Below are 20,873 nucleotides of genomic sequence, written 5' to 3'. Positions count from 1 at the left end.
CCGCTTCTCTTCCTGTTTGCCCTAATAACCTCCTTTTATTTATTCAATGCTAAGAAAAAAAAATTGCTGCCGAATTGGAGATATAGTAAACATACTATACTCTCCTCCTCTGGTCCGGTTATTTTTTTTTTTTTATCAGACCCCCAGCGATCTAAAACTCCTGCAGATAGGAGATTTCTACTGACACCTCTGTCCATGTCAGGAACTGTCAAAAAACAGGAGAAAATTTCCATAGCAAACCTATGTAGCGCTGGACAGTTCCTTACATTGACAGAGGTGTCAGCAGAGAGCACTGTGGGAATTCGGGTAGAAGAAACAGACATGGTCGCACATCTATAATCTTGTATAATGATCTGATTGCTTCTCAGCATAATATCAAAAACTAACAGGTTGTTAGTATACATTTTTGATCAAAAAGTACAAGCCCACTCGCCACGTCAAGGCCACCTATTTAGAGTGGGTCCCTAACGTCCCTAGCATAAAATGGCGTAGCACTGGGCGGCGACCACCACCGTCGCGAGAGAGCACTGTGGACAGACAGAAAAGAAATCCAAAAAGAAAAGAATTTCTTCTGTAGTATACAGCTGCAAATAGGTACTGGAAGGATTAAGATGTTTTTAATAGAAGTAATTTACAAATCTGTTTAACTTTCTGGCACCAGTTAATTAACCAGATAGACACGCAGCATATATAGAACACACAAAACATGTAAGGGAAGACTTCCCTCTGAGTGACTGTACATAACCTGTTTATTCACACGTCTGGCTGGTATCTCTGGATACAGGATATGACAACTGACAACATGGTGACAGGGCCGAAAGTAAATTCCTGCAGGTCACGGGCCATGTGATTATGTTTACAGAGCCTCCGAGAGCTTATCCTGCAGCAGCTGTGGAGGAACCTCTTTTTGTTGTCATTGTGTGTGTCTGTTTATGATTATTATTATTTATCATTATTATTATTAGCATCACTTTATCATTTTATTATAATAAATATTTGTATTGATTTTGATTATTAAGTATAGAGAATACATAATTTTATATATATATATATATATATATATATATATATTTTTTTTAGAACAATAAAAACATTGAGTAATGAAATTATTAATTCATAAAAATATTTTTTAATAGTAATTATTATTATTACTATTTTTATTATTCTAACCTTTTATAATGTGGCACTCTCTAGACTCCGTATAGATATGAAGGTCAGCTCACCCACTCGTATGGATCAGTCTTGTAAAGCAGCAGCACAACTCTCATATGGAGGTGAACGCTGCAGGTGCCGTAATACAGGTGGATCCGAATACAAAAGTGAGACCTAAAAAAACGCAAACGAAACGGCTCACTTTTGTATTTGGATCCACCTGTATTTTTAAGAATTTTCTATTAAAGATTTGGATTTTAGTCTCTACTGCAAAGTTTCCCAACCATGGTGCCTCCAGCTGTTGCAAAACTACAACTCCCAGCATGCTGGGAGTTGTAGTTCTGCAACATCTGGAGGCACCCTGGTTGGGAAACACTGCTCTACTGAGAGCTGGACGTACCTCTTCTCTTCATTGTCGATTCTTTAGACTCCACCCTATAGAGACTATCTTAAAGGGGTACTCCGGTGGGGGGACAACATTTATTTATATATATATATATATATATATATATATATATATATATATATATATATAAAATAATTTTTTTTCTGGTGCCAGAAAGTTAAGCAGATTTGTAAATTACTTCTATTAAAAAAAAATGCCCTTCCATTACTTATTAGCAGCTGTATGCTACAGAGGAAATGATTTTCTTTTTGAATTTCTTTTTGTCTTGTCCACAGTGCTCTCTGCTGAACTGTCCAGAGCAGGAGAAAATCCCCATAGCAAACCTATGCTGCTCTGGACAGTTCCTGACATGGACAAAGGTGTAAGCAGAGAGCACTGTGGACAAGACAAAAAAGAAATTCAAAAAGAAAATAATTTTCTCTCTAGCATAAAGCTCCTAATAAGTACTGAAAGTATTGAGATTTTTAAATAGAAGTAATTTACAAATTTGTTTAACTTTCTGGCACCAGTTCATTAAAAAAAAAAAAAGGTTTCCACCGGAGTACCCCTTTAAGCAGGATCCAACAGACATTAAGATCTGTCTTAGGCTATGTTCACATGGCAGAATTTTGTGAATTTATAGCCAATACACTGCAGCGGGGTTCCTGCAATGGATATTCTGCAGCATCATTTCTGCTGTGGGAATGGGACAGTGGAATCCCATTGAAGTGTATTGGCTATAAATCCATGCAGAATTCTATGCAGAAATTCTGCCGTGTGAACATAGTCTTATTCTGTGACCACAAAATATTTGGACTTCATCAAAACCTATAAGTAGTTTATCCTAGAAATTTTCTAAGAAATTTCTCGCCATCTCCTGAAGGTGTTGCTACATCTGATACTATGCAATTAATTTCCTGTAAAACATGGGTGTGATGGTGAATAACTGGGATCACCACATCATGTTGAAATCCTGGAATGGAAAATATCCACTCTTCCTTGTACTAAAAATATACTACATGCAATCTGTGTATGATGTAGCAGAGCTGAATTTACAAATGTAGTAATTTTATTTATTTTATATTTTTTTGCTTCTTCCTGCTTTGCCCTAAATGGTCACTGTCAGAATCCAAAACTTTTTATATGTTGTACATCTTGGCAAAACATTAACCTTCCTAATATACTTAAAACAAATGTTATCTCCTTTGTATAGAAACCATGACTTATAAGAAAGACCACTAGGGGTCCCCATACCATCCAGAATATAATCCTATCCAGGTGCAGCATCATCTTTGCACAGGCTGGGACAAAGTCCATATAGTGAGGACGAGACTAGCACTCCACTAGGGCTCAAACTAAGCCATGACGCTTTCTGTTCTGTTCAGATCACTTCCCAGTAATGCCTTTTTCTCAAAACAGACAGTTCAGTAAAAAGTGACACCACTGGATAGATAACACTGGATCCACCACCATTCACAGCAGAGATCAGCCTTCACCCTCCCTGTGAAATGAACATTGAACAGGTCACAGAGCATGCTTGGTAACGTCTTCAATCCATCTTATCGGACAGCATCAGTCTATTGTTATCTATGTCCATGGGTACTGCTGTAAAACATATTACTAAAAGCTGTTAAAAGCGGCTCTGGCAAGATGGCAGCTCCCATAATAATGTACAAAAATAAAAAATAAAATTGCAATCAGAAAACAAACAGATTAGAAAAATGAACACTTTCAGTATCTGTCTGTAATCAAGAAGAAAAATATAGGCGATACCTTATCTTTAAATGGGCTCATTAAAACTAATTTGCTATTGCACCCCTTATGGTAAATAAAAAAATCTTTCTAATGTACTTTGATTAAAATTAAAATAAAAAGCTATCTCCCTACTTGTCCAGAGCAACCCCCCCCCCCCCCCCCCACACACACACACACATCTTTTGCATAGACTTTGGACTCCTGCTGGCCTGGCAAAAGTCCAAAATCAGGAAATGCAGTCTGGAGTGCAGAGGGGGTGTGTGCAGCCTTACCCAATCATAGTTCATCTCACACTGAACTGCTCTGGGCTGTGTGTAGCAGAGTGAGGGAGGAAGTTCTCCCCTGTATGGCTTCAGATGATGTCACGCCTGCTGGGTAACGCCCCTTGCCAGTCTGTGAATCTGACTGAGGCTGAGCAGAAAATACAGAGTAATATCAAGGTAGAAGACTAAAAAATAAAAATAAATAAAGGCAGGGGGGTGGTTTTTCGTGATAGGGGCAGTGAACTGGGAGGATTATAAAATGTAGCAAGTTAATGAGAGGTACTCTTTAAGGGCCACATCTATTTTCTTAAGGTGGCCATGCAATAGCTGTCAGCTGATTTTCATGCATTCTGAATGAAGAAAGGAAGGGTAAGCTGCTGTCAGACTCCTGTGGGGTGTTTTCTCTCTCCAAAAACAATCGGGTCATGCAATTAAATTTCCATATTTCGGTCCTTGGAGAGTTGTGAGATTCCCAAACATGTTAGTTGGATGGACCCACCAAATCTGTGCGCTTGGACGCCGTTTTTATTTATTTCCATGCAGCTGGAACACCGACATATTTCTGGTGCCTATGCACACTTAATCATAAACATGATGAAAGGGTGCCTAGGCACCAGAAGCGCGTCCATGTTCCGACTGCTGGGTGCATTGACTTTATAAACACATTTCATTGTCTGTGGCCACAAACATAGCAATAACTTGAAACTCCTGGACACAAAATCTGCACCAGAGACCCAAGGAATCGTATGCCAGATGTAAGGCTTTCTGATGTACTAAAGTAATGTCTGCCCCCATCAACCAGTGATTACAGCTCTGGATGTGACTAGAGTAGAAGACAAAATGTAAGAGCAGAATTATGAATACAGCTCTAGATGATTGGAATAATATACAGTATATAATAGCAGAATTATGAATACAAATCTTGATGATTGGAGTAGAAGACAGTTTATATAATGGCAGAATTACGAATTGTGCTAAGTTGTACAAATGTTTAAGGACCTTCCTGGGTCATGTGATGTACCCAGAGTTCACTGGGTTCAGGACCTACAGGTTTGCTGGCCAATGAGCCTCCCTGATATAAGGGGCTGTAGTCACTAAATTCACTCTCTTGTTCCTGCACTCTCTTAGTTCCCGACTATTAAGCCAAGCCCAATCGGCCTCAATCTCAATTCATCTAGGCCAAAGCCCAAGAATCCTGCAGCCACTACAAAACATGAGTTATAAAGCTCCATCTATCAATTCCTTGTGACTGCTATTCACCCAAAGCCTCTAGTTAGTACACATGAGTAAATGAGTAAAGCTCATTACTACCAGTCCCAGCAAAGCCTGTGAGGAACCTGCATCCCGGTTACCTCGAGAGACACTGTATACTTGTAAAGCCTGTTGCATAAAAGTTCAAGTAAAAGTTTCCAGTTATCTCATACAATCTGCTGTGGACATTCCGTTTATTATCCCTGCCGTTTTGTGGGCCGGTTGGCGGCAGGACCTCCAATACTAAGCAAACTTCACCCTGGCGTCACGACAATTAAGGGTTAATACCACCAGACCCTGTAATAATCATTGCAACACCCCAGTTCACCACAATTGGAATATAATACAGTATACAATAGAATTGTGAATACGGCCCTAGATGATTGGAATAAAATAAAGTATATAATAGCAGAATTATGAATAGAACTCTGATTGTAATATAATACATTGTATATAATGGCAGAATTGTGAAAACTGCTCTAGATGATTGGACTATAATACAGTATACAATAGCAGAATTATGAATACAGCCCTAGATGACTGGAATATAATGCATTGTATATAATAGGAGAATTATGAATACAGCTCTGGATGACTGGAGTAGAGGACAGTGTATATAATAGCAGAATTATGAATACAGCTCTGGATGATTGGAATATAATACATTGTATATAATAGGAGAATTGTGAATACAGCTCTGGATGATTGGAATATAATACATTGCATATAATAGCAGAATTATGAATACAGCTCCAGATGACTGGAATATAATGCATTGTATATAATAGTAGAATTATGAATACAGCTCTGGATGACTGGAGTAGAGGACAGTGTATATAATAGCAGAATTATGAATACAGCTCTGGATGATTGAAATATAATACAGTGTAAACAATAGTAGAATTGTGAATACAGCTTTGGATGACTGGAGTAGAAGACAGTGTATATTATAGCAGAATTATGAATACAGCTCTGGATAATTGGAATATAATACATTGCATATAATAGCAGAATTGTGAATACAGCTCTGAATGATTGGAATATAATCCAGTGTAAACAATAGCCGAATTATGAATACAGTTTTGGATAATTTACGTAAACGACAGTATTTAAAAGCAGAATTATGAATACAGCTCTGGATGTGATTGGAGTGTGACGTTATTTATTCTGGGATCAGAGGTAAAGCCTTTGACCATTAGGGCACGATGGGAGTTGTAGTTTTGCAATAGCTGAAGAGGAGGTGCAGGTTGGAGTTATACCCATTTTGACCCCTCAAATATAATGGACAGCAGGCCTACTCATAGACCAATGCTTTCCAACTAGTGGGCCTCCAGTTATTGCAAAACTACAACTCCCAGCATGCCCGGACAGCCGAAGGCTGTCCGGGCATGCTGGGAGTTGTAGTTTTGCAACACAGCTGGAGGCCAACAGGTTGGTAAATACTGAACTAAACTATAGTGGGCACCCCACTTTGCTTTGTTCTCCTATAAAATTTTGTAAGCCTATATGGGGCAACATGTGTTTTAAAATTTTTATTTTATTTTTTAGGTAAATTTTTACAATAAAAGTACAAATAAAATAAAAAAATGCAAGCATTTAATCGGTTCACAGCGTTTTACTGATATTCTATGCAAGTGACCCAGATTAGGGTAAGAACACGTCTACAATCTGTCGTACGCAGCGGAGATTAACCCCTTCTCTGCTCCCATTTTTGTATAGGATGCAATTTGGCGGCACGGCGGTGGCTGTTCTGAAGAGCTTGCAATCCATTGATCTGTGAATGGATAGGGGAGGCGGTGGCACCATGTAGATTTTCTGGCTATGGATGTGTTAGCTTCCTCCTCTTGGGGTTGGGTCCCTCCCATACTGGCTGGAGTTTCTAGCACAGGAGAAGGGGAGGGTAGGAGTGACAGTGTTCTGCCTACACAGATGGCTCTCTGCTCTTACAGATAAGCTACACGAGGTGACCCACACACTGGGCACGGCTGTATCAGGTGCCAACCCCCAGGAACCTCTCTGACCATGCATACCCAGGACACAGACCCAGATTGTGCACTGGCACTGAAGACACAGAAGCAGCAGATGGCTGACATGCTGAGGGAACTGAAGCAGACCAGGCTGCAGAAAATATGGATCCCTCACCAGAGTGAGAGGCTGCAGCAGAGGAGAGGATGTGAGTGCACTGACCCCTATCACCCCAGGGCCAGCATGGGGACCCAGGGAGGGAGAGGGGCACTGGGAGGGAGGGGGTCTAGTAAACAGCTGGTTTATTTCACATGCAAAACAAAGCTGGGAGTAAGTGATAGCTGCACCAGATAGAAGGGACTGCTGAATGTTGTGTGTAACTTCTGTTTATGTCCCTGGGACAGTGGTTCTCAACCTTTTTTGCGACTACCCCCCCAAAGGGTGAAAGGTGTGTGTGTGTGTGTGTGTGGGGTGGGGGAGGGGATAATCATCACCCCTAACCCCCATATTAATCCCATTTTGCCATTATCCTTCTCCCCCGCCCCCCCCATCTTAATGCCCTTGTGCCATTATTTCTCCCCCCCCCCCATCCTCCTGTGTTAAGAGATAATAAATATACTACACATACAGAAACCCTCCCTCCCATACACTTTTTTTATTTTATTACTTTTTTTTTTTTTTCATGTTACCTGGCCTGTTCGGGTATATAGCGTGTAACGTGTGGCCTGTCCGGGTATACAGCGTGTCCCAGAGTCCTTTTCGGCAGGACCGCACTGATGTGTGACGTCCTCCTGCGCTGTGGCACCTCCGCGCAATGTGAGGGGAGGTCACACGTTTCCCCGGCAACCACCATGCAGCTCCCGTACAGTCGCAGCTTTGGCCGCGATACTATACAGGGAGCTGCCGCGGCCATTCTCCGCTGGCTGGTATTTATCAGCGCATTGGCGTACCCCCGCACAACCGGTGGCGTACCCCCACACAACACGCACCACTGGTTAGGAACCCCTGCCCTGGGAAATAGTAGGAAAGTAAGGCTCCTTTCACATTGTGACACGACAGTGCGACGGACATCAGGGAACACTGGGAGAATAGTGGGAGAAAAATACATCATGCAATGTCGTTTTTTTTTTTTTTTTTCTCCCATCAAAAAACAGTGGTGCTCGACGGACCCCATAATAGTAAGGCCACTTTCACACTGCTGTTGTGCCCCGTCAGAAAAGGTCCGTTAGGCACTTTTTTTTTTGTGGCTTTCTGTAACGTCCATTATCCTGTTGGGGCGCAACTTGCAACAACTGGTCCCGACAGATCTATTATGGGGTCCGTCGGGCACATTGTTTTTTGACGGGAGTAGCGGGAGAAAATGACATCGCATTATGGTTTTTTTTTTTTTCTCCCGCTATTCTCCCATTGTTCCCTGACGTCCGTCGCACTGCCATGTCAAAGCGGCAGTGTGAAAGGAGCCTAAATGGGATCTGTGTGGACCCGTTGTTGCCCGTTGTGCCCCATCCGGATTACTTATGTTATTAAAGGCACACACACAAAAAAAGTGTCTAATGGACCTTTTCCAACATGGCACAACGCCAGTGTGAAAGGGGCCTAAGTTTGTCAAGGCAAATCTGTCTGGTTTGTAACCGTTTATCCAAATGTACACCTTAGTATAGTACAGTGTTTCCCAACTAGTGTGCCTTCAGCTGTTGCAAAACTTCATGGTCGAACAGCCTTCGACTGATTACTAGTTGATTATTTGTATAATGTACATATTAGTATATTAGTGTTACCCAACGCGTGCCTCCAGCTGTTGCAAAGCTAAAACTCCCAGCATGGCCGGACAGCCTTTGATGACCCGCAAATTTTCCCAAAGATGCAGGGATACGTTGCAGTTGGTGTCAAAAAGTGACATGTCTCCCACCCTACACTACCCTTGCCTATTTTACTTTTTTTCCAGTTTTCTTCTTTTCCTTCACTTTATGGCTTCTTATTCCTTCTTTTTTGATAGGTTGACCACCCTTTGGCTTCTCAATTTTTGTACGATTGAGCATTACCTGTGACTTAGTAGACTGTGTGTTTTTTGTTTTTTATTTTTTTGTTTTTTGTGATATATACAGTGATCCCTCAACTTACAATGGCCTCAACATACAATAGTTTCAACATACAATGGTCTTTTCTAGACCATTGTAAGTTGAAACCAGACTCAACATACAATGCTACAGACAGTCCAGATCTGTGAAACGTGTCAATAGCCGGAAGAACTGACCAATCACAATGGGCATTTTACTGGTAAGACCCCTGTATTACTGAAGCGTATGCACTGGCTGGTGTCTGGTAGCGCCCCCTACAGTACAGAGAGGTATTACATGTTCTGTACACTTTACCTGTACCAGGGTTAACTGCTCCTTTGGACACCAGGTGAGGGCGACTCCATGTAACTTTTTAGGACACTATGTACTGTACAGGACCCCGAAGAAGCTCCTGTCCTCTACATAGATCAGTGTTTCCCAAGCAGGGTGCCCCCAGCTGTTGCAAAACTACAACTCCCATCATGCCCGAACAGCCTTTGGCTGTCCGGGCATGCTGGGAGTTGTAGTTTTGCAACAGCTGGAGGCTCCCTGCTTGGGAAACACTGACATAGACAGTGATTTACAGCTCCCAGCTGACCTTTATTACTTTTATATGTAAGGGGATTTGCTTTATCTATATTAGTCATCTTCTTGTTTTTCTTTTAATTTTCACTTTTTTCCTATTTTTGGATGACATTTTGGGTCTTCAGAACCAATTACCAGGTTTCCATAGAGTTCTGGTCTCAACATACAATGGTTTCAACTTACATTGGTCGTCCTGGAACCAATTAATATTGTAACATTAAAAATAAGAGTAATAATAATTATAATATATATTATTTTTTTTTCTTTATTTGTCATATGATGGGTCGTTGTGCCACCCTGAGGGCAATTGAATAAAGTGGCCTCTACTCTGGTTAGTTCCATTCCTCCCCAACTTTTTGGAAGGACACTTATGGTTCATAGTATAAAAGTTACATTTTACATGCTTTTCTGTATGCCTGAATATGCTTCAATTTCAATATTCTCACACAATTCATCTGAATATAACAATTTTTAAGATGCAAATTACATGAGATAATGGAATAATATATATTTACATGCCAAAGAGGATAGATTCTGAAGCAATGTAGAAAGTTTAATATTGCACAACTGTTCTCTAGGTCATAAACCCCTCTGTATGTCATGGACTGGACCGCCACTTCTATATAACTTTTAGACCTGAGGTCTACCAGCTTGGACCTACACTGGTCTCCATGGGGGGGAATTTATTTTTAGTTTGAAGTGTGTATGTGTGTGTGTTTTTTAAAGTTTGTGTCTTAATACATTTAGGCATCTTCAGCCTAAATACAGTTGTCCCCTATTCGCAGGATAGGGGATAAATCTTTGATCGCAGGGGGTCTAACCGCTGGGACCAGCATTGTCCCGCTGTGCTGCGGCTAATGCACGTAGCGTCTATCCTCACTGAGATCGACAGTACGCCCTCTCAACGCCCCCTCCCCATACAGCTCTATGGCAGAGGCGGGGAGGCACGAATACTGCTTCCCCGCCTCTCCCATAGAACTACATAGAGGAGGTGTGTCAGCCGCGGCGTCATGCTGCGGTCGGCATGCTTCCTGCATGGGAGAGCTACGGCAGTGCAGGAGGTCGCAGGGGTCCAAGCATTCAGACCCCCATGATAAAACACTTATCCCCTATCCTGTGGATAGGGGATAAGTGTATTTAGGCTGCAAATGTCCTGTAAGGAAAACCACTTGAATGTAGTATATTGTTAGTGTGGTGTCAGCGGGGTGCAATTCAGGGTAGATGTTATAACCCAAGGGGCAGATGTTATTAACCCCTTCTTGTCGTGATGCCAGGGTGTGGTTTGGCCTTAACCACCCAAAAGTAATACCGCTGGTCCTGGAAGGGGTTTGGGCAGCCCAGAGTTAATTTACCCCCCCCCCCCTCTCTTCCTCCTTTGACTTAGTATAGGAGTATTTGAGGTACCAGCAGGGGTTAATCAGGGGATGCATGTATAGGACAGGAAGGGGTGGGCAATGGGGATATATAAGCCCTGTGTTTTTCCCTCCCCTCCTCTTACCAGTTTATCCAGCAGGAGTTCCCACCCTCAAGGCTTTTTTGTTTTGATGTTACCTCTGTTGAGATATGCAATATAATAACAACATAACGGAATTTCTATAGAGATGGAGGCAGTAGAATTTGGTTTATTTTAGTTCTCTGTTTTGTCATTTATCTGGTTTACCGTTCGGGATGCTGATGTGACAGGTTCATTGGCCTGGAAGATATCGGAGTTGACTATGGTGCCTTCCTTTTTGGATTTTCAAGTCACAGCTGGCGGTACAGGAGTCAGTTAGTTAAGTAATGGAGGTGGATGGCTGAGTTGCCCGTTGGATATTGCCGGCGGCTGGCAGTGCGCTTCCTTTCTGGTCACCAACCTACAGGAGGTTGGAGGTTCATTTTATGGTTATGTATGCGGAGTTAATAAAACTGTGGCCGACCCCCACGTCCAATTATTAAGGTTAACTATTGTCATGTCGTTGTTGTTGGGAACAAAGGGAAAGGGGGGATGTGTTGGCAGGATAAAAGGGGGGCCTTTCGCACAGTCTGACTGATGACTGACAAGACGATGACTTTGAGCTGACTTGTGGCTGCAGACTTTAGGCTTGAGGCCTCCAATGCTCCGGACACACACTGAGACGACTGCACTGGACCTCAGCAGGAATAGCAATGAGCTAAGCTAGATGTGCTCAGAGAGGGATTGCAGCCCCTCCCCTGGTTATATAGGGGGGGCTGTGCAGGGAGCCCATGGGTCACCTGGTCACTAGTGCCTCCTGGGTAACAATCACATGGTCATAGCAATTAAAGAAACATTACACTTTTAATGTATAACCTATGTACACTGTGGGTAACACTGGAGGGGGGGGGGGGGCCTGGGGACATGAAGGGACACTGCCTGACAGGGCAGGAGAGGTACAGGGAAACGCCATCCTGTACTGGGCCACCACATTTAGCTTTTTGGAGTGGTAAGGGATTTATTAGCTGCAACATTTTCAAAAATTGTTGAAAATTTGTCACAAACTCTTCCAAAAAAGTTGTAAATATACACCAGCCTAGACATGGCTTAGCTTTTTGGTGTGTAGAAAAGTTGTAAATTTTTGCACAACAGGATAAAAAGTCCCTGATTTGACAATAGAAAATGGTGTACTGAAGTGAAATTTTAGGAAATGTGTAGCATTTTTCAAAATTTATCATATTGCTTGCCAATATTTAATAAATCTGGCGCACCTACGCATCGGTGTACTATTTATACAGGACCCCATTTAGTTTGGTTGGCCTGTAAAATGCATAATGCATGGGGGTACTGAGGAATGTTATGGTCCTCCTTTAGGAGCCGGTGGGGGCTTCAGCTGGACCCCCACATTTGCTACCTTTTTGTCATACTTTGAAGATGTCTACGAAGCCTAAGGGTGCGTTCACACGGAGAAATTCAAGAGGACTTTACTCGAGTAATTTATCTTGAATTCTCCGCTCCAAATTAATGCACATTTCCTGTGCCCATTGACTTTAAAGGACAACTGCAGCGGTATGACACTAAACCCCTATCCACAGGATAGGGGATAAGTGTTTGATTGCGGGGGGTCCGACTGCTGGGACCCCCTGTGATCTCCTGTACGGGGTGCCGCCATTAGCGCTCATGGTGAGCGCTAAGGAGCGTTGCGTCGACCTAGAGGTCGACGGTGACGCCCGTCTCCTCCCCGTGCCAATACAGTTCTATGGGGGAGGCACGAACGCTGCCTCCCCGCCTCTCCCATAGAGATGTATGGAGGTGGCGTGCCGGCTGCAACGTCATGCTGCGGCCGGCACACCCCCTGCACGGGACAGCCGCGGTCCCGTACAGGAGATCACAGAGGTCCCAGCGGTCGGACCCCCCGCGATCACTTATCCCCTATCCTGTAGATAGAGGATAAGTGTTAATCACGTTGCAGATGTCCTTTAATGTTTTTTCCGCTGTCCTGTTCACACTGCGGAAATTCTGCTAGCAGAATTCCAACGCTGAATTTCTTTCTGCTCGAAGAAAGAACATGCTCATTCTTCAAGCGGAATCCGCGAGCAGAATCCAACAAAGCGAATGGTAAAAAAAAATTCTGCCCGACCGAAAATCGAGTGGAATTCAAGCTAAATTCAGAAAAGAAGGCAACAATTTCCTGACCGAAATTATTCCCCATGAATTTCTCTTGAATTCTTCTGACACTGTTTTTTTATTTTTTTTTGTTTTTTTGTAGAAAATGCTATTATGCAATTTGCAAACCAACCATTTTTGGCAAAAGATAATGTTTATCTTAATGGTAATGTTATTAAAATAGAAAAAGGACCTTACACCTAAAGTGTACCTGACATAAAAAAATCAAAACTTTTTACATGTCATAGAGACTTGGTTAACAGTTTTTAATGGTGGCGTCTCAGTGCTCAGACTCCCACTAATGTTTAAAGCAAGCGGGAAGAGCACATGGTAGTGCACTTCACTCCTGGCTCAGAGATCTCCGTTCTGCTTCAGTAGATGGCCCCATAAGTCGGAGACCCCAACCGATCAAAGCTTTTGACACTTCTGTCTGTGTTTTTATTGACAGGGAATTGCCAGCTGCTGTTACACTGAGTTCAGTGTGTATGTATGTGTATATATGTGTGTGTATGTGTGTGTATATATGTATATATATATATATATATATATATATATATATATATATATATATATATATATATATATTGTAGTGTATACAGTATATATTTGATATACAATTTTATTTTATAATTTTTTTTTGTGTTTTGTGGTTGCTATTATTTGTGTGTGTGCCATTTTTACAGCTCAAGAACTGGACAAATACTTTGTGTGAACATAGTGGGGGTTCACAGTAGTGATGGATCTGGGAAATGAAATCTACGGTGACGTGGCAATCTATGAAGTGTGTATGTGAGTTGTATCTGCAGAATTTTCCACAGTGGTGGAGACCGAACATCATAGTATAAAACCCCATGATACCTTGTTGCTCCCCTCATCGCCCCTGTTCAATGATCTTCTCCGTCTTTGACGACAGCCTTAGTGAATGATTTATTTTCCACTTTTATAGGTGCCTAATAACTTCAGGTATTTTCCATTTTCGTCTTTTTTTTTTTTTTTTTTTACTAGTGTGCCATTTACAGTCTACAATTATCGGCTGGCTGTAGTCTATAAAAGCTATTGCTGGCGGATGGATTGTAGTGAGCGTGCCTCCATTTATCTAGAGGGACAGAGAATCTTTGTCCGAAGCTTTTTTTTTTTTTTTTGCATGGTTACACCACAGTTATGACCTTGTGTGAGGCCGGGAACATTATGTATGGATGCATTATTATATGTGGTTTTTATTTTTATCTTTTATAAAGAATTGCTGCTGTTTTTGTCTTTTATTCTGCACTAATGGGATAGGAAAGATGTTACAATTGGTAGTTAAAATATTGGATAAAGGAAACAAAAAATACGCACAACTTAACTGTAAGGTTAAAATAAGATGCTAGTGTAAAATTCCTTCAAGGGCAAATTTATACATCCGTTGTGCTAGGACCTGTTCAGTTGTGTTTTTATTTTATTTTTTAATTTTTTTATTTTGAATTTGCACCGAACAGATCTTAGCAAAACTGTCAATGCCCTGTCCTGACAGATCCCATTGAATTGAATGGGGTCTGTTGGGTGTCCGATATTTTGTTTTAGGAGTTGAGTGGAGAGAAAAAAATAATTCCATGTGTATGTGTATGTATATATTTATTATTATTTATTATTATTATTTCTCTGCTCCTGTCCTTCCGATAAAATGACCAGAGCTCCATTTACAGGAGCAAAATGGACATGAGAACGATCCCTTATCTGGTGTCTGTGATTAAATGGATTTTTTTTTTTTTTTACAAGACTAAAATCAGGAGCAAGACATAGACGATAGGATGCTCCTGCAATTGATAGGAAAAAACTAACCTGTTGGCTCTATAAAACTTTTTCCAGTCAGTTTGTTCTGGTAAGGAAAGAACATTGGCTTCCAAATCTCAAACGATAGCACTGTAAAAAAAAATGTGCATGACTAAGAGGTAATTGTAGCTCGAAACGTGGCGGCATTTCACCTTTTTTTTTTAATAAAATGTTTTGTTTTGTGTCCAGTTGGTTTTAGTGATCAGCTGGATCACCACTGATCAATTGCATAGCCTGGCAATAGGCATCGAGGTCTGTCATGTTCTAAAGTGTTCTGTGAGATTGTAGAAAATTGTGAGATGGTTGCTGACTTGCTCTTCACCTTCTCTCCTATTTGCTTCTTTTATGTAGCAGAAAACTTTAGTGCGTCCATAGCAGGGAAGAGGAGAAAGGAGGGCACTGGGCTGTGCTCTAAGTTTTTGACGAGATTGTAGAAAACACGGCTGGCTGTCGGTGCCCCCCTCCTCTTTATTCTCCATCTTGCTCTAAAGTTTTCTGCGAGATGGAAGATGCAAATGGGAGAGAAGGTGTGCTGCGGCACCATTCAGCCCAGCCCAGCCTGGTATTGGCAGACAGAGCTGTTTTACACAGTTTCTGTAACTCCCTTAGACGTTAATGTGAGTTGCCTAAATGGTGCAGCACCACAAGTTACGCTGTTTCTGTAATTTGAGGAGAATATATTTTTATTTTGTCTTTTATCTTTACTCCGTTTTCTGATCTTGTTTTGTTACCAGATCTTGATGAAATGTTAATACAGTAAACCATATGGCACGTTTCTAAAGCCACTTCCTATTTATATCCATTTCTGACGTTGGACACAGAAAAAAAAATAGCTATAACAAAAAAGAGGGGATACAGCGCTCCATGGTGTATTAAAAGATAAACCTGTGAGGTATACGTAATGGTGTAAATTAAACGCTCACCTACGGTGGTTGTGTATCCACATACACAACAATGGTGAGCACATAAAGATATGGTGTCCACAGCCGACCAGTCTGGCATGGAAGTAAAAAGGAGTGCTTCATAGGAGGGTACCGGTCTGAATGTGGCGCTGAACACAGAGGATCAAACGAATGGATAAAAGCAATGGTAGTTTATTCTCCCATCATGCAACGCGTTTGACTGCAACAGTGTTGCCTGATGAAGTTGCAGTGAAACGTGTTGCATGATGGGAGAATAAACTACCATTGCTTTTATCCATTCGTTTGATCCTCTGTGTTCAGCGCCATGCTCAGACCGGTACCCTCCTTTGAAGCACTCCTTTTTACAGAAAAAAAAATGTCTGCCTGGTCCTTTCCCATGGATTTTGTCGCCTGGTTTCCTAAATTTTAAACCTACCTAGTTATGCAGCAGGATGTATACTGCATAGCTGGTTAGAATTACAGTAGCCTGGGAAAGCTGGGTGGTGAGCCTTGTGGGGCCGGCTTGATGAACTATATAATAGTGTGCGCCTCTTTGCTATTGCAGAACTACAACTCCCAGCATGCCTGGACAGCCAAAGGGAATGTCCGGGAATGCTGGGAGTTGTTTTGAAGCAGCTGGGGCCTCCCCGGTTCAGAAACCCTGGAAAATCTGGGTGACACCCTATATAAATCAGAGACTGAAGTGGCTGCATTACATTTTTAAAATTTAATATTTTAACACTTAATATTTTCCAGTACCATCTAGAATGCTGCAGGGCTTTATTAAGATGTGATCGGCCGCATTGCGTGTAGCCTTGCGCTTTCTTGTCCACATGACTATATTATTCGCATTCCATTGGGTTTGTGTTTAGCGCAGACACTTTCTGGTCAGAGACAATCTCTCTGGTAAATTTAACATATTCCTGTAAACGCGCAGGAACGTTTCTTTCCTTCTTAATCCAATATATTATTGTGACTTGGAGGCTTAAGTTGGTCACAGCTGTTTCTCTGGGTCACGACCGTTTCATTTTAAGATTTTATGGTAATCCTAAACAATGTCAACTGTAGTACAGAATATAGTGAACTAGTTCACTATACACATATATTTATCTCCTATAGCGAACAAAGAGGATCTCCTGTACTCCATGGTGCCAGCTCATTGGGATCATAAATCAAACTACCAGATTCAGTAAATTACTGGCATCGTGATAGGTATATGGGTTGCATTTGTATCTGGGCTGGGCCATGATGCCCATAGCTGGCCCATATCTTGCACGGGGGTACAAGATATAATTGTCAAATCGTGATGCCAGTGCACTGTTAACCTACACGGTCCGAGGTGGAGACAGCTTCTCCTGGGCCAAACACAGGGCAATAAACACACTGATGCCAGGTTATGGATAATTGTCTTTTTTTTTACTGAGGCATACTCGCAGTACAGAGCAGAGTAGAGGAATGTAGTGTAACCCGGGGGAGCCCTGTGGCCTTGCTGGGACTTAAGGTGCTTTTCACCCTCTTGCATTGACTTGCTATTAGATATGACAGACTTGAGACTTAGACATATCCCTCGCTGAGTAGGATTCTGCTAAGGGTATGAACTCTACAAGTTCTGTACGGGGAACACTTGCAGAATGGCGGGGCTGATTTAATAAGAGCTTTTCTTTAGGTTTCCCTGTGACTTTGGCCAACACTGATGTGTATCTGATGTGTATCTGATGTGTATCTGATGTGTATCTGATGTGTATCTGATGTGTATGGCTTTAGGAAGCTCAAAGGCCACATAACTCATCAGGATTATAAATAGCCTTTGGCAAATTGGAGGCCTTGTTGTATATAACTTTAGGTAAGGCCACTGGTGTGGTTAATATTCCGCCCAGGTTATATCTAGGCTATTGGATGTCATCCAGCTTTCTGAGAAACAAACGGCTTACCTAGAGATGTATAAAAAAAAATAAAAAATCCTGCTGAAAAATGAAAATTATCGTAAAAATGTAAAGAGATGCAGAGTGGAGTAGTATCCATGCTGGATATTGCTCTCACCATTTTGCTATGAGGAGAAAAATAAAAGCTTTATTAACCAGATTTATAAATAGGCTAACAAACATTACCTGTGATGGGGGAGAACATTTAGAGGGGTACTCCGCTGCTCAACGTTTGGAACTAAATGTTCCGAATGCTTAGAACCAGTATTGGGAGCTTGTGACGTCATAGCCCTGCCCCTCATGATGTCACACCCTGCCCCCTCAATGCAAGTCTATGGGAGGGGGCGTGGCAGCCATCACGCCCCTCCCATAGACTTGCATTGAGGGGCGGGGTGTGATGTAATGAGGGGCGGGACTATGACATCACCTGCTCCCTGCGCATTCGGAACATTTTGTTCCAAACGCTGAGCAGTGGAGTACCCCTTTAAAGGGAATCAAATAAATATTAATGAAGGCCGATCTGAGAGGACAGAAACCATCAATTACTGTAATACCAAGACGGAGCTCAGCCACAACCAAACTACACTGAAGCCTTTTCCCTGTAGCGCCCCTACAGGCAGGAATACATATTGCTCTTCTTCAAAAATTGCTTTCTTAGTATAAAGATTGTCAGATGTCTTTCATGCAGGTCTATATGTTGGAAAACCATGTTGGGCTGGGTTCACACCACGTTTTTCAAATACGGTTACCGTATACGGTTTTCCGCTAAAAAACGTATGGCAAAAACCGTATGCAACCGTATGACTCCAAATTAAAACGTGTACGGTTCTATCCGTTTGCATCAGTTTTTGCCAACGGTTTTGCTATTTTGTTGGAATTAGTTTTCCAGCAATTTAATAAAGTTACTATTGTTCTATTGAAATTCCAATCTGCGCATGTGTCAACTCCAAAAACGCATTCGAAAAACCGTGTGCAACCGTATTCTGAAATTCTGTGTACGGTTCTCATAGACAACAATGTTAAAAGAACCGCATACGGTTTTCCAACCGGAGGCAAAAACGTGGTCAACAGCGTTTTTGCCTACGGTTGAAAAATCGGCAAAACCGTATCCGAGGCAAAACGCATGCAACCGTACGCAACATTTGGAATACGGTTTACAATGCATTCTCTATGCATACGGTCGTATACGTTTTTTTGTGGAAAACCGTATACGGTTACCGTATTTGAAAAACGTGGTGTGAACCCAGCCTTAGAAGCATATTATTTCATTATAAAAAAACATATTCCTTACATATTCCCTTTTTTTATTTATTAATTTTTATTATTATTATTCTGAAAAAAACAGGCCTTCCCAATCCCCCCCCCAGGCCTTCCCAATCTTTAGGCTCACCTAGCTTTCCCATTATCCTGAAAGGGAGTTCTGTCTACAGTGTAATAGAGGGTTGTCCTTACAAGGGGATTTTTGTGCAAGAATTTAGCTAACCTGCCTAGTGACCAAGACATGCAATGTACCTTGGAATAAGCCACACGGTCATTTTGTCTCCTAGGCCATTCGTACGGTGAGGGCCAACACAAGGAATACATGAATGGCATTTAATACTGTGCAGTAATGTAGCTCAGGAATGGCGCTGCTAAGTCATGGGTCCCTACAGGCCTCTTTTCCTTGGCTAGAGTATTTAGATAAATAGGGCATTGAACTTAACCTTTGCCCTTTTATAAAGCACAGCTGTGACTCTCTTTATGTAAACACCCAGCTGTATACGTAACATCCAAAGATCATAAGCCACCAATTAGGGCTGGACAGTACACCGCTTCATACCAAATGCCGAAATTTTTGGGCTGCACTATATGAATTTTTCCCCATACCGCAATACCAGTTTGGCCCCTCCCCCTCAGGAATAAATGAATTATCAACCCAGCGCTGCCCTGTCCCCATCGGGGAACTACTCATATGTCACCCGCGAGCGCTGCCCTCCTCGTCCTCCTGTTTTTTGCGGCCGCCGGCGCTGACACTCTATACCAGTGGTCTTCAACCTGCGGACCTCCACATGTTGCAAAACTACAACTCTCAGCATGCCCGGACAGCCAACGGCTGTCCGGGCATGCTGGGAGTTGTAGTTTTGCAACATCTGGAGGTCCGCAGGTTGAAGACCACTGCTCTATACTGTGTGGCATCCCTATGTTGTATCACTATGCCAGGGCTGCAAAAAATAAACAAAATAAACTTTAACTCGCCTCCCGTTGGTCCGGTACCGGCCTCATCTGCTTCTTTGGGACGGGAACGTCGGACAGCCGTCAGCCTATCACCGGCCGCAGCGATGTTCCGCCTCGGCCGGTGATGGGCTGAGTCCACTGTCATGTAAGAAGCCGGCCGGCTTCTTACATGACAGTGGGCTCAGCCTATCACCGGCCGAGGTGGAACATCGCTGCGGCCGGTGATAGGCTGGCAGCTGTCCGACGTTCCCGTCCCAATCATCGGCCGCAGCGATGTTCCGCCTCAGACGTTGATAGGCTGAGCGCACTGTCATGTAAGAAGCCGGCCGGCTTCTTACATGACAGTGGGCTCAGCCTATCACCGGCCGAGGTGGAACATCGCTGCGGCCGGTGATAGGCTGGCAGCTGTCCGACGTTCCCGTCCCAATCATCGGCCGCAGCGATGTTCCGCCTCAGACGTTGATAGGCTGAGCGCACTGTCATGTAAGAAGCCGGCCGGCTTCTTACATGACAGTGGACTCAGCCCATCACCGGCCGAGGAACATCGCTGCGGCCGGTGATGGGCTGATGGCTCCCAGCGTAAGGCCGACGTAGTAACATGAGTTAGTTTATTTTGTTTACCTTTTGCAGCCCGGGCATAGGGATACCGCACAGTATAGAGTGTCAGCACCGGCGGCCACAACGAACAGGACAAGGAGGGCAGTGCTTGCGGGTGACATGTGAGTATTTACCCCGATGGGGGCAGCGCTGGGCTAATAATTAATTGGGGGGGGGGGGGGGGGCGGGTGAAGGAGGAGGAAATACCGTTATATACCGTGGAACCGCCAAAAGTTACAAAAATACCGTGATACACACATTTGGTCATACCGCCCAGCCCTACCACCAATACTACCTGCTACAGTGGCCCCATCCGGGTGCTTACACTTGGCGGTCACTGACATAAGTTACATAAGCTACATAAGTACGTACAACTAATGTAAGTTTTTGGCAGCAAAGAAAAACATGGAAGGTC

The 20,873-nt window shown here is 42.7% G+C and overlaps 2 protein-coding genes across 4 annotated transcripts in view; one reads left to right on the top strand and one right to left on the bottom strand.

Moving 5' to 3' along the window:
* PFKFB1 (6-phosphofructo-2-kinase/fructose-2,6-biphosphatase 1) overlaps positions 1 to 20,873 on the top strand; it is a 79,864-nt gene that overhangs the window by 20,906 nt on the left and 38,085 nt on the right. The window contains exon 1 of one of the 3 annotated variants that reach the window (XM_056540256.1): positions 6,674 to 6,979. The exons of the other annotated variants lie outside the window; for them this stretch is intronic. Coding sequence (XP_056396231.1) covers positions 6,829 to 6,979 — 151 coding nt within the window. The 5' untranslated portion in view covers positions 6,674 to 6,828. Of the gene's footprint in view, positions 1 to 6,673; positions 6,980 to 20,873 lie in introns of those variants that run through there. 3 annotated transcript variants of the gene reach the window in all.
* Positions 1 to 20,873, bottom strand: part of APEX2 (apurinic/apyrimidinic endodeoxyribonuclease 2) — a 59,284-nt gene that overhangs the window by 37,949 nt on the left and 462 nt on the right. The window lies entirely within an intron of this gene.

The sequence above is a fragment of the Hyla sarda genome, chromosome 9 (assembly GCF_029499605.1).
Source record: "Hyla sarda isolate aHylSar1 chromosome 9, aHylSar1.hap1, whole genome shotgun sequence".
NCBI lineage: Eukaryota > Metazoa > Chordata > Amphibia > Anura > Hylidae > Hyla > Hyla sarda.
This window is presented reverse-complemented; position numbering and strand designations above follow the sequence as displayed.